General features: G+C 38.9%; 1 protein-coding gene across 1 annotated transcript in view; it reads left to right on the top strand.

Annotated features, from left to right (window-relative positions):
* The window catches only part of PLXDC2 (plexin domain containing 2), a 289,801-nt gene that overhangs the window by 253,356 nt on the left and 23,212 nt on the right, over positions 1 to 13,233 (top strand). Inside the window, exons 10-12 of the mRNA XM_075705348.1 lie at positions 3,583 to 3,643; positions 6,467 to 6,620; positions 8,005 to 8,043. Of these exons, the coding sequence (XP_075561463.1) occupies positions 3,583 to 3,643; positions 6,467 to 6,620; positions 8,005 to 8,043 (254 nt within the window). The remainder of the gene's footprint in view (positions 1 to 3,582; positions 3,644 to 6,466; positions 6,621 to 8,004; positions 8,044 to 13,233) is intronic.

Genomic DNA, 13,233 nt, shown 5'->3' with positions numbered 1-13,233 from the left:
GCCAGCACAGCTTCACCAAAGGCAAGTCCTGCCTGACCAACCTAGTGGCTTTCTATGAAGGAGTAACTGCATTAGTGGACAAGGGAAAAGCAATGGATGTAATCTATTTGGATTTCTGTAAAGCATTTGACACACTCCCCCACAACATCCTTCTCTCTGAATTGGAGAGATATGGGTTTGATGGGTGGACTGTTCGGTGGTTGAGGAATTGGTTGGATGGTTGCATCCAGAGGGTAGTGGTCAGTGGCTCAATGTCCAGATGGAGATCGGCGACAAGTGGTGTCCCTCAGGGGTCTGTACTGGGACCGGTACTGTTTAATATCTTCATCAATGACATAGTGGGATTGAGTGCACCCTCAGCAAGTTTGCAGATGACACCAAGCTGAGCAGTATGGTTGACACAGCTGAGGGACAGGATGCCATCCAAAGGGACCTGGCCAAGCTGGAGAGGTGGGCCTGTGTCAACCTCATGAGGTTCAACAAGGCCAAGTGCAAGGTGCTGCACCTGGGTTGGGGCAACCCCTGGTATCAATGCAGGCTGGGGGAGGAAGGGATTGAGAGCAGCCCTGCCAAGAAGGACTAGGGGGTACTGGTGGATGAAAAGCTGGACATGAGCTGGCAAATGTGCACTTGCAGCCCAGAAAGCCAACCAAGTCCTGGGCTTCATCAAAAGAAGCGTGGCCAGCAGGTCAAGGGAGGTGATTCTGCCCTTCTACTCTGCTCTGGTAAGACCTCACCTGGAGTCCCGTGTCCAGCTCTGGTGCCCTCAGCACAAGAAGGACATGGACCTGCTGGAGCGGGTGCAGAGGAGGGCCACCAAAATGATCCAAGGGCTGGAGCACCTCTCCTATGAGGCCAGGCTGAGAGAGTTGGGATTGTTCAGCCTAGAGAAGAGAAGGCTGCGAGGAGACCCTATTGCCACCTTCCAGTACTTAAAGGGGGCCTACAGGAAAGATGGGGTGAATCTTTTTAACACGGCCTGTTGTGACAGGACAAGGAATAATGGATTTAAACTAAAGAAGAATAGATTTAGACTAGACATTAGAAAGAAGTTTTTTACAATGAGGGTGGTGAAGCACTGGAACAGGTTGCCCAGAGAGGTAGTGGAGACCCCATCCCTGGCAACATTCAAGGTCAGGTTGGATGGGGCTCTGAGCAACCTGATCTGGTTAAAGCTGTCCCTGCTCACTGCAGGGGGGTTGGGCTAGGTGACCTCTAAAGGTCCCTTCCAACCCAAAGCATTCTGATTCTATGAAAATCTTAAATAAACAGTGTCCAGGGTTTAATGTATTTTTCTTTAAGGTAGGGTCATCTGAAGAGTGTTTCAGATGTTTGAAAGAGCCTTTCCAAGTCCTTGCATGTTGCATTCAACTTTTGGCAGTTTGTTAATTCCTGGGGAAAAATCAACCCCAGCAATGTTACTTGCCACCGTCTTTCAGTAGTTTCTCAGAAAAGACTTAAGAACTGTAAATGAATGCACCTGGGATAAGCTTTTATTCATTTAATCTTTGGAGCCTTAAGTTTGACACCGTTTACATACAAGATAAAATCTAACATAAAAGGTCATTAATCCCTACTAGGTCTAAGTACAGTTGGTTTTGAATTAGCATGGATATGTAACTGCAGTAATTTCCTCTATTGTAGGAATTTATGGAGTGGCTTGATGTCATGTCTAAACATTGGGTTTGATTTTCAGACATCCAGAATATCCTCAAACCCATTAGATTTTATCCAGAGCAGTATGACTGAAATGTAACGTGTTTGTGAGTATTCAGTACATCTGAAAATTAGTCCAGTTCTCTTTCAAGATGGGCACAGGAGTTGCTAATGAAGCACTTCAAACTTTAGAGAAAAGTAGGAGAGACTGAGACTTAAAAAAAAAAATGTTCTATTTGTACCTGGAATGTCACATCATCATTTCTTTCTGCTTAGCAAGGTCCTCCTTGTTCTCGCAAACATTCATGGAGACAGAACACCCCAAAGGTGAGGAGGCAGCACTGAGCTCCCAACATAGCACTGATTCACTCACCCTTCAGCAAGAAGAAAAAACTTTTTATGGTAGACTTTATTCCCATGCATTGGGAAGAAGGTCTCTGTATTTCTCTGGAATACATTTCTGGTTTGGGCATGTTTTTTCATCACTGCAATAGGGTTTTGGGAAAGTCGGTTGCTATAGAGTGAGTGATAACTGACACCTGTTAGGGTTGGGGTATTTTTTTAGTAACATTGCAAATGATGAGAAGTGGATCACTGCAAGTACAAATAACAAGAGAATCAATATTTTCTCAAAATCTTTTGCCAAAGATATTGTAGATTCTGCTCAAAATAACTATATGGAGAAGTTTATTATCCCAAGTGTGTTGTTAACATTGTTTACATCCTCTTGTAACATCCTCTCCTACTATAAAAATGATTCCACTGTTCCATTCTTTCAAATGCACCTGTTTACCTCGGTTGAAGTAGGGTAGTATTTGGCATGTCTTGGCATCTTTCAGTTCATTGAGAACAAAAAATGACCCCATAAATACAGCTAACCATAACAGTGGCCTTATTTGCTTGCCTAGTCTTATTAAAAGACAGTGAGAAAGATATTTGCTATACAGTCAGGTAAGTTATGACCATGGATGCCAAATGACATCATCCTGTCTAATAACAAAATACTACAGGAAATGAATGCAGAAAACAAAAAACAAAACCAAAATAATTTAAAAACCCTAACTGGGAGAATCTCTTTCAAAGTTGGACATCATGGTTTAGTTATTTGCTTGCCATATTAATGCTTTCTGTTTGTAATGCTACATGTTGTCTAGGAAACCCTAAGTTACTGTATAAACACTAATAATACTCCTGTGAGATGGGGATTGCCAGGGGAATCATTATGTTAAAGTGTTACAAGTTGCTTTAAAATTTCTTCGCTACCTATTGCAATCGAGAAAGGATATTGCAAGCAGGTTATTAAACTCACCTAATTTGAGAAGAAATATACATGCAACAAGTTTTCTGCAGCTAGTGAGCAGGTAGAAGCAGCTGTATAGTATTCTCTAATTGTCATGAATTCTGTTCAGAGGAGCTGTTATCTGTATTCTGTGAATGTTCATTGCATCGTTATATGTATATCTTCATGTCTCAGATCACCTTGCCTCATAAAAGCGGTGACTGGTTCAGTACATCCTTTGTGGGATTAAATTTGCCTGGCTAAGAAGTCGGGACAGAAATAATTAAACCAATTTACATCCATATGGCTGACATCAAACTTAAAAATGCTATGGCTCAGTGCAGTCTTAAGAATAATTGTCCAGTGGAAGAGAGACATTCCTATTTAAAAACTAAATAAAAAAACCCAACCCACCTAAAATAATAACTCATTCATTGAAATGCCTTTCACTGAAGTGGATTAAATGATTGACTCATATTGCAAGCAACAGCCTCTTGAATAAAAGTAATAACACATAAATCATACGGATTTTAAAATAAATCACATAATTTACTTATTCTCTCTGTCATTCTCTTCTCTTCCTCTCCCTTCCATTCTTGTTTTTCTCCTATTTCCATCTGGACTTCTATCTATTTCACCATTTAAAGATGCTCCAGTGGATTTGACCGTCACCGGCAAGATTGGGTAGACAGTGGCTGCCCTGAAGAGGTATGTGAGTAGTTTACACCCTTAGCCCATCAGAGGCCATTTATATACTTATGATGCTTTTGATCAAATTCTTCATATTATGAAGCATGGTTTCAAGGCCAAAGACCTGCTATATTTATCTTTATCATTCAGTGGAAATGCTGTAAGATATAATAAAGAAAAATAGGCTGAGCAATTTCACTCCCCATTTCAGGGAATAAAATGGACACAAAATAAAAACTTTATCTCTGAGAAAATACTTTAAATACAAAATAAAAATACCAGAAAGCCTGCCCCAAAACAATGTCCCTGCACTGTTTTTCTCTTAGATCTCTGACTCTTGCCAGAAAAGGGGAAGGAACTGTGATGTTCCTCATCTCAGAAAACCCTCTGCCAGAGATGTCTCAAGTGAAAAGCAGGCATTGCATGTATTGCATTTTTGTTATGAAATCTGGCCAAATCATTTAGTACAGAAGAAATTACATAGGTGAATTCAGAGATATTTAAAAAAAAAAAAAAATACAGCTACAAGACATTTGGATGTCCTTTCCTGGAGAGGCAATGAGAGAATGAGAAAGATATCTGCATGTGGTAATGATGGACTGTCAAACAGGGACTACGGGCCTCCTCTAAAAGAGGTACTTAGGCTACTCCTGGACCAGAGCAGTTCATTTTGAAGACACATATATAAATATCTTACTGCTGGTTCTTTCCCAATGTCCTCCCTTTAGAAGGCTTTTTCATTTGAGGGTTCTTTTTTCTTGTTGTTTTTTTCATTTGGGGAGTGTAGTAATAGGAACAAATTAATTTATGACACTTTTTAATCTCCTGATGGCCATAAAAAAGCAGTTACTTTTCCATTTTGGCCGAAGGGGCTAAATTCTGTCATGAGTTTCACCAATATAGCCGTTCTGAAGTGTAATGCCAGGTGAAACTGGGGTCAAAATGTAGCCCCAAGTATCTAGTTAGAAAAGCACTTTCTGTTTTATTCTCAGTGGAAGCAAAGAGAAGTAATGATGTAAATCCAGTCTGATGGAAGAAATTTTTTTTCTTACAACTGTAATTGCAAAATAACTGCGTCCTACATACTGCCTTGTTACATGGGCTTGAAGATTCAGCTTTGCAATTTGTAAACTGATGATTTAAGAATGGAATTTCTGTGAGATTTTTTGTCTGTGGAGGACAGCCTTTTCAAGAACATAAAATAAAAGTTACTGGGAGTATTTATTGTTATAGTGCACAACCTTTATACTGCTTTAACCCAGATTATAATTAGCTAGGACTCACTTGTGCCTATAGATGAAGTTATCCAAAAACTGCCTTCTGCTTGACAGTAGCATCCCATTCTGTTTCTCCCTTCTTGTTTCAACTCAACTAGTGCTCCAAGGCTTAGTACATGATCTGAGAGGAAATTATTGATACACTAAGTGTATCTGAGAAACTAATAGTTTGATTTGCACAGTTTCAAGCTACTTGATTGCTGCTGACAGTCCATCTTTCAGGCTCTCTGGAGTAGAAGCAACAGCTGACTTAGTATCTTCCAGAATGATGCCTGAGCTGACGGCTGGAGTTCAATGAAGGATCAATAATTAGCACACAGAGGTTAATTTTAGATGCATTCATTCCCGAGGATGAATAATGAAGATTCTCATAGTAACGTATCCTTCTTTGTAATACAGCATTTGAGCTAAATTTGTATTAAATTGCATGAGTGAAATTAACAGTGGTTTTCAAGCTAAAACATGAAGAAATTTAAAGAATAGTTATACTGCAGGTACTGATACATTTTTTTAATGTAATACATTGTTTCTTGTAAAACAAAGGACAATAAATTACCTATACATATTAAAAGAAAGACAACACCCACTGGGTTTTTGACAGCCAGATCTCAATAAAATGAACAGGCTTTGCGGGATTCCACTTCTCATTAAAATGAATGGGGACAGCAGGAGTTACAGGCAGTTCCAGTATTTGCTGCTAGTTAATTGGATGTATTTTCCTGCAAAACTGTGTGATCCGTAAAAGAAAATATTCATTACACCTGCAGAATTTTAAAAGAGTCCAGAAATTAAAAAAAAAAAAGACTCAAGATTTGTATTGAAATAGTTGCCCATGAAAATAAAAGTTAAATTATTATATGATGGTGACTATTATTTCTGGTGTACTAATCTAATATAATAATTTGTATGATTATTATAATTTATAGTTCATACTACTTATATTTTATATAATCATTTTATATTATATACACATAGAATACATTACATTTTAATATTATATAGAATTAACAGGCATATAATGCATGTGTGGTATATGAATATCCTATAGGCTGAATACATGCACATATTTTACACATATATGGATATTCTTTTGTGGTAACTGCATGTAAAGCCTAATTAAATGTTCCAGTTAACTACACATTACTCACTATGAAGCTACAATTTAATTCCCGCATGTCTTTTTCAATATGTGTTACGGCACCCAGACCAATGGCAGTAAGCGTTCACAATAGAACAGTGAAAATTTGAATGATAATCTTAGATGTTAAAATCTGATTGGGGAAAATAACATGCTTGACATTCAGGGATGACTTTGAAGCCTTGTCATTAACAACTGAGTGCTGTAAGTTTTGCAGCTAAATGAGAAATATATGTTGCTGAATACTGTGTAGGGCACTTCAAATGAAAAAAAAAAAAAAAAGAAAAAGCTCTTGAAATTCCTTGATTCAGTGTTTCCATTGTCATTCTTTTTATCCTGACAGCTTGTCCATGCTTAAATTCTTCATTCAGTGAGTCTCCACTGAGAATTAATTTTCTCTTCTTGGTTTTTGTTGTTTCCCAACAGTCAAAAGATAAGATTTGTGACAAGAATATAGACACAACTGAAACACCTCCATACTCCACCACCACCCTTCTGCCAACCACCACAAAGTTCAGAGTTTTAACAACCACCAGAGGATCCACCACTTCCCACCTGCCAACTAGCTTGCCCACAGAAGGTGAAGTGTATACACTGCATTATTCTGTAGTGCAAACATGTCATTTACAAGTCTAAAAGAAATTTATTTCCTTTAAGTATGTGTTCATATGTTGACCTTTTCTCTTTGGGGCATTGGAAAGAGTGGGGAATTGCTGTCAAGGCAATATCTGCTACTGCTTTTCAATTGCAACTTGTTCTCGCAACAGTAAGGTGCAAAGGGGATGAGCGCTGCAGGAGGGGACAGTGCTGGGGTCACACAGACAAGCCAGGCAGACTTCTGGAGAACTTGTGGTTACAATTGTTTGTGTTCTTTTAACCATCAGGCCATAGTCCAAAACCTGTTAAAATAGTAGGTGGAGAGGGCCCTGCTAAAGTTAGTGAAGAAACTCCCATCAGAGACGTAATGAATCTTGAATCCCTTTAGGTATTCTGTGTAGCCAGGTGAAAATTAGAGATAAACCAAATTAAAAACATCTTTGAAATTTGCCTGTTTACTTTTTTCCAGTTAGTTGCCACTGTTCTTTTCATGTAGTGCTCACTGTTGTGAAATAGTTTCTATAGGCTTCTGAACCGAATTAACTGGGTAAGTGATGGTGTGTCAGTTCTTACCCTTGTTCCACTCTGCTTAAATCTTGCCTTTCTGTGGTTGAGATATCCTGCTTTCCTGCTTCTGGGGAAAATTCAGCTAACCCAGAGTAATCAAATAGCATCTTAGCATCTATAAAAGTGGGGGGAGGGGGAGTTTTCTGTTGGAATTGTATGTTAACACAAGAAAAGGTACCAGGTACAGGCAGATTTCTTAAGTGGCCTGTGACAGGCAAATTTGGACTGAAGGCGTTTCAAGGTGGGAATCTACTGATAAGAAAGGCTGGTTTTGTTTGCAGCAAGAGAAGTTTAGAAACTGTCGGTGCAGGATTTGGACTGCATTAGCAGCATTACTCCCTGGCATTTTGTTCATTAAAGCTCACAGCAAGAAGAGGAATATGGAAATAAATAGGACTTTAAACTTGTAGACCTTTTCATGATTCTTAGAAGAGAAACTACGTCATTGTTTTATTTTGTTGTCATATGTTGGTTCATATAGTCCTTAATATGATAGAATGCTCAAGCTATGTATGAACATGTGACATAAATGAATTGTTTGTAAGTGTTATGAGACAGACCCTTATTTACCAGTATTTGAATCCTCCTTTACACTGTAACACTCTCATAAACGTTTTTTAGTAGTAAGGAATTAAAGCGTTGCTCAGCATAAGAACACCACAATCTAATTTTCATTGAGTTGAGTACCAAATAACTTTCTAATTGTGAAATTTCTTTGACATTAGCAAGTCATTCCTAAAAATGAGTCATGACCTAGAAAAATGCATTTGCCAACAACTAACTTTGAATTTCCTTTATAGATGACACCAAGATAGCGCTGCACCTAAAAGACAATGGAGGTAAGAGGTGATTTTTTTGTCTGTAAATAATGTCAGTAGTTTGTCAAATTATACTCCACTGAACTTCATTAATCAAAATCAGATTGTAGAAATAGCTTTTACCAGACTCTCAGAGGATTTCAGTCTTCCACACCTATGTCGAAGAGCAGCAGGGCAAATAAGCTTAGCAACTGCTTAGTAAATTAAATATTTACAGCTCTCTGTATAGCTCTTTAATAAAACAGCAGGTTTAAATAACTTCCAAATATGGACATATTAAGTCATTTTTAACTGTATTAATACATTTAACTGTATTATAATAATACAGTATTTATTTAACTGTATTAAGAGAGGATATGATGCTAGTTCTAAATAGTAATATTGTGTTATAAACTCATTCATAGTAGTGAATTATTACATGACATTTTGTTAAACTTATCCATTTTTTATCCGTGTCTCTGTACTAGCAGAGATCCTGTATTTCTCCACACACATTCCCTGTGCAAGTTAATAAGATCACCTTGTCTTACTGATAAAGGCCTCTGTTAAATGAGGCTCTGCAGGGGACTGCTTTTGTCACCTTCTTTGTGGGTTCAAGGATTGAGACTTGAGGTTTGTTCCTTCTCCCTTTGAAGTTGATGAGAATTTTGCTATTAGTTAGAATAGGACTGGGTCATTAGATGCAGGCTGCATCTGTAATCACTGCCTATGCAGAGCTTGCTGAGGAGAAAGGAAAGATTTAGGTTGATTTCTGTGGGCTTCGGAATGGTCTATCAAAGCAGAGGATGATTTGCTGAGTAATTTGAAATAAATCATATTTCTTCGGATATAGAGGGGAATATTATTGCCTTTGACTGCCTTTCCTCCGGGCAGGGAGCACTGAGCTTCCCTCAGAGGCAGAGGAACTGGCAGCAAGCATGGCAGCAAGCATGGGCAGGGCGCAGGGTGATTCCAGCAGCTCAGGGGCAGCAGCTGGCAGCAGCCACAGAGTAGTGACCATCAGCCAAGTCTGCAGTGACGAGGCAGGTCCAGGGTCAAGGCAGGAAGCCAGGTTGGCAAGGCAAGGCTGGGAGCGGTAAGGGAGCTTGCAAGGCACAGCAGCCAGCAGCACAGCTCAGGCAAGGACCAAAGGAAACAGCTCCCATCAGCAGTCCCAGAGAAGGTGAGGTGATGAACCAGCTCCATACAAGGAGTCAGACTGTCAGCAAAAAGTGATGGGGCCAGAGATAAGGCTACAACACAACTCCGAGGTCCCTCCAAGGAGACAAGGCCAGGGACAGGACTGGAGACAAGCTACCTTCAGCATAGATCCAAGGCTGGCCCCGGAGACAAGATCAAAGATGGGGCTGACTACCAGTTCACTTACAGCATAGTCTAGACTTGGGCTTGAGCTTACATGCAGTCCCCAACCCCATGGGCAGGGGTCGCAGGTGCGGTGGGTCAGGTCAGCTGAAGCATAGTGGTCTCTCAGGGCTCTCACAGAGAATAGTTCTTTTTTTAAAAACAAGGTGTGCAGATGCCACTTAGCATTTTGGTCTGTTTTCCTGTTGTTTGTTTTTCAGTAATATTCAGCCATTATTTTCTCCATCCCTCCAATTAGAGCTCTTTCCCACAGGAGGCAGTTGCCATCCCTTTCCTCACCAGTTGCTCCTCTGTCATTTTGCTGTCACTAACCACAGCATAGCTGGTCACATGCAGTACTGGGCATTGAACTGTCGTGCATTTGTTGGCAGTGTTGTTTGACATGGCTTTGACACATAAGTGGTCCCTTGGAATAAGGTCATCTATAAACTCAGGGCAGTACTTTTAGGCATCTTGTCTACAGAAATGTCCCTGAACCTTTCTTTCTCTTATTCTTCTTGAAATCAAATTGCTTTTTATTTTGCTGTGAGAAGTGCCTCAGTGCTCTTAAAGATCAATAGACAAGGTGAATCAGTCAGCACTTCACTCTCCTGTTTCATGTCTGCTCTGTACATGAGGCACATTCCCAGCTGAGCTCCATGGCAGGTGGCTGGTCTGGGACCAGGCGGCTCTCCATCTTGAGCATCTCATGAACAGCTCAGAATAGTACGCTGTTATATAAAAAATAATTCAAAAGGTGGGCTTCATAAAAACATTTTCCAGGTTTCTTTTGGTTTTGGAATTGCAACAGGATTATTTTTTCACTTGTCTACTCTTTGCCCAAGATCTGAAAAGAAAAACCCTGTGAAATCAAACAAAATGATGAATACTAGAGCAAGTGAGGGATGGCTGTACCCTACTTGGTAGAGTAAGGTGTTAAGGTTTGTGGCATCACTTACCTTGAATACAGAAAGTCCATTTCTGCGCCGAAAGCTGCTGCATTTTAGAATGACAAACCAGCACCTGATGTGATTATTCATTTTCCTTGAGCTGTTTCTTTTACTCTTGAAATTTAAAAAAAAGAAATTGACTTCAAACAACACGGAAGCAAAGCAGCACACCAGGATTTCTCATTCACACAGTAAACGTAGCTTTTAATCTGAGAAGTTCTTTTTGATGAATCTTCAGTTATGCATTGAATTTTCCAGTGACCCCTAGATTAGGCTCAGATAAAACCTCTGCAGCTGCAGGCACGTTCTTTGATTCTCTGTGATTTGTCAGCCTTTCATAAAGAGTAGATTATTTCAGGTCACGAATACAGGGTCTTTACTTTCTCACACTAGATCCTTTAAAACTCTAATGAAAGGGAACCTTTTGTAATGGAAAACCAAAGCTATATTGGATCAATGATGGCCTATAGCTTGATGTGTCCTTGGATGATAGCAGTCAATATCTGGTTAGGTACAACAAAAGGATTCTACAGAAATTCTGCATCTCACCTCTGCCTGGAACTTTTGAAACCAAATGTTATAAAGCAGCAACTAAATTTAAATTAAATTTTGAATTCAGGTCAAACTTCTTTGGCCTTTTAATTATATGAGAAAATCATTTGCAAGTTAGTACTGTAATTCGCCCACAATCTTATGTGGCATATTTTAACATACATTTCAGATTTACTTGTTTCTCTTTCTTCTGTCTTCTTTCTTCATAGACACATGATGCCTAATACATACATGCCTAAACCATTTTAAAATACAGCTGACATGCCACCGCGTTTTTGTTAAATCCTAATTCTCTTTAAAATAATCAGCATTTTGTAAGTTTTAAGATATGTCCAGCACTACAAATGTATATTTTTGTTATTAATTGCAGATTCTGTTGTTTTTTTCATTTTTCTTACAACACAGCTGACTAAACAGTTGAAAGCCTAATTTTTTCATAAAAATTTATACAGTAATGCAGTATTTTCCTGTTGAGAACTCCTTGGTGGATGATTTAGATGATTGGCCAGCATATCTAGACATTTTATTTGACCTTTTTAGACACCTTATTGTGATGATTTGATTGCTATGAGCCCCTCCCAATCCTTCAGCTTTATAACTCAATAGAAAAGTGCATGTGTGTTCAACAGTGTCAGAGAAACTGCTACACTTCTTGTTCATCAAGATGTACAGAAATTACTGTTATGAAGAAGTAAAACTATGTAAAAAGCATCTACCTGAGGGAGAAAGCTATTTTATTTATTTGTGAACAAGTTCATCCCAGCATATGTAGTGCTAGGAAATGTCTGTGCCCTGCTGCTTACAGTCTGTGGTGGCCTTTTTCAAAGATGGTCTGGATATGAACATTAGTGATGTGCAGGATAATGTTAGTGCTATACAGAACTTAATTTGAGCTTGAAAGATTAGGAAACTCAGCAGACCCCAGATTTGAAAAAAGAGTACTTTTACATATATACTTGTATATGTACTTATATACAGTGAGAAAGTTACCCAAAGCTTTTTTTTTTTTTCTTTTTAATAGTCCCCTGTGCCTGGAAGCTAGCTCCCATTAGTCATCTGTCTTCTTAATTTCCCCTAAAAATTGCAGTCTGAGTTCTTCCTACCATAAGAATTCTTGACAAATTACGAAGAAGACTCAGTCCTGTTTTTCTTGTGTACGCTGAACTCCAGCTGCAACATGTGGAATGCTGGTTCATGCCTGCTAATAAGCATCTAACTTATTTCCAGAAAATGAGACCTATTTCAACAAATAGACAAGCCAGCCTGTTAGGGAAAACAAATATTTTTGACATAACAGAAGTTATTATGACCACGCAGTCCAAAATAGCTAACTAAGGTTAACAAGTCACTACAGATTAGCCGAGTCCTCTACAATTTTAAAGAAGAAAACCCATTAAATTAAACAGTGCTAAACCTAATCTTCGTGGTGGTTTAAAAATGTTTTAAGGTGAGCATTGTATGGGATAAGATCCACAGGATATGGCTTTGTTTTATTATCAGATCTTGGCTTAGCCATAGGAAATGACCTTCCAGAAGCTTCATCTCATCTGGTGTTAGCCAGAAAGCCACAAGCTCTTCTTCTTTTGGGCCTTTCTCATAGCCAGTGGCAAGATATAGGCAAGAGGAAGTCATTCATGTCATCCTAAAAGAAGCACCCGAAGTGGGATAAGTTACTATATAGAGGTGCCTAGCTCTGTCAGCTACATAGAAAAATCTAAATGACATGCTAAGAGTGGGCATCTTACCTGTAGGTACCCAAGGTTTCCGTATATTAACTCTCTTCACCGTGTCCTAGCTAATGTGTTCTGTTTCCATTCCCGTCCAGAAACCTGGCAGGCCAAAATTCAGACCTCTTCTTCTACTCTTCTCTCATGAAAAAGGGAGGATTTAAGGTTTTTGCCATTATTGCAAAAATTCTGTTGAGATTAGGTTGTGGATTATGTAATTATATGTTTACTTCTGTATGTTCCACTTACTTGAAACTGCTGATGTTCCCCTAAAATTGCAGGGTTCATACAATTTTAGGCAAGCAAGGATTTCCTTGGAGACAACTTGTCATAAAGTTTACTTTATTTACGCTGTACTATATGCTGTGCTTGTATAAAAAAGTTCTTACCAAGGAGCATCTTTGGAATGGTTTCAGTGGTGATGAAAGTAGAAGACGACATAGAGAAAACTATCAGAACACAGAGATAACCAAAATAGGTGGTGATGGATAGACATGTGTTAATAGGATAAGAATTTGAAGAAAGTTAGATTCAGGAAGAACAGTTACCCACCTTGATTATCACATAAACCAGAAAGAGCCTTGTAAAGAAAGGTTATTGTATTTTTTACCCTTTTTCTTATATTTAGGTGGGGGGAGAAT

This window comes from Pelecanus crispus, chromosome 2, assembly GCF_030463565.1.
Source record: "Pelecanus crispus isolate bPelCri1 chromosome 2, bPelCri1.pri, whole genome shotgun sequence".
Lineage (NCBI taxonomy): Eukaryota > Metazoa > Chordata > Aves > Pelecaniformes > Pelecanidae > Pelecanus > Pelecanus crispus.
This window is presented reverse-complemented; position numbering and strand designations above follow the sequence as displayed.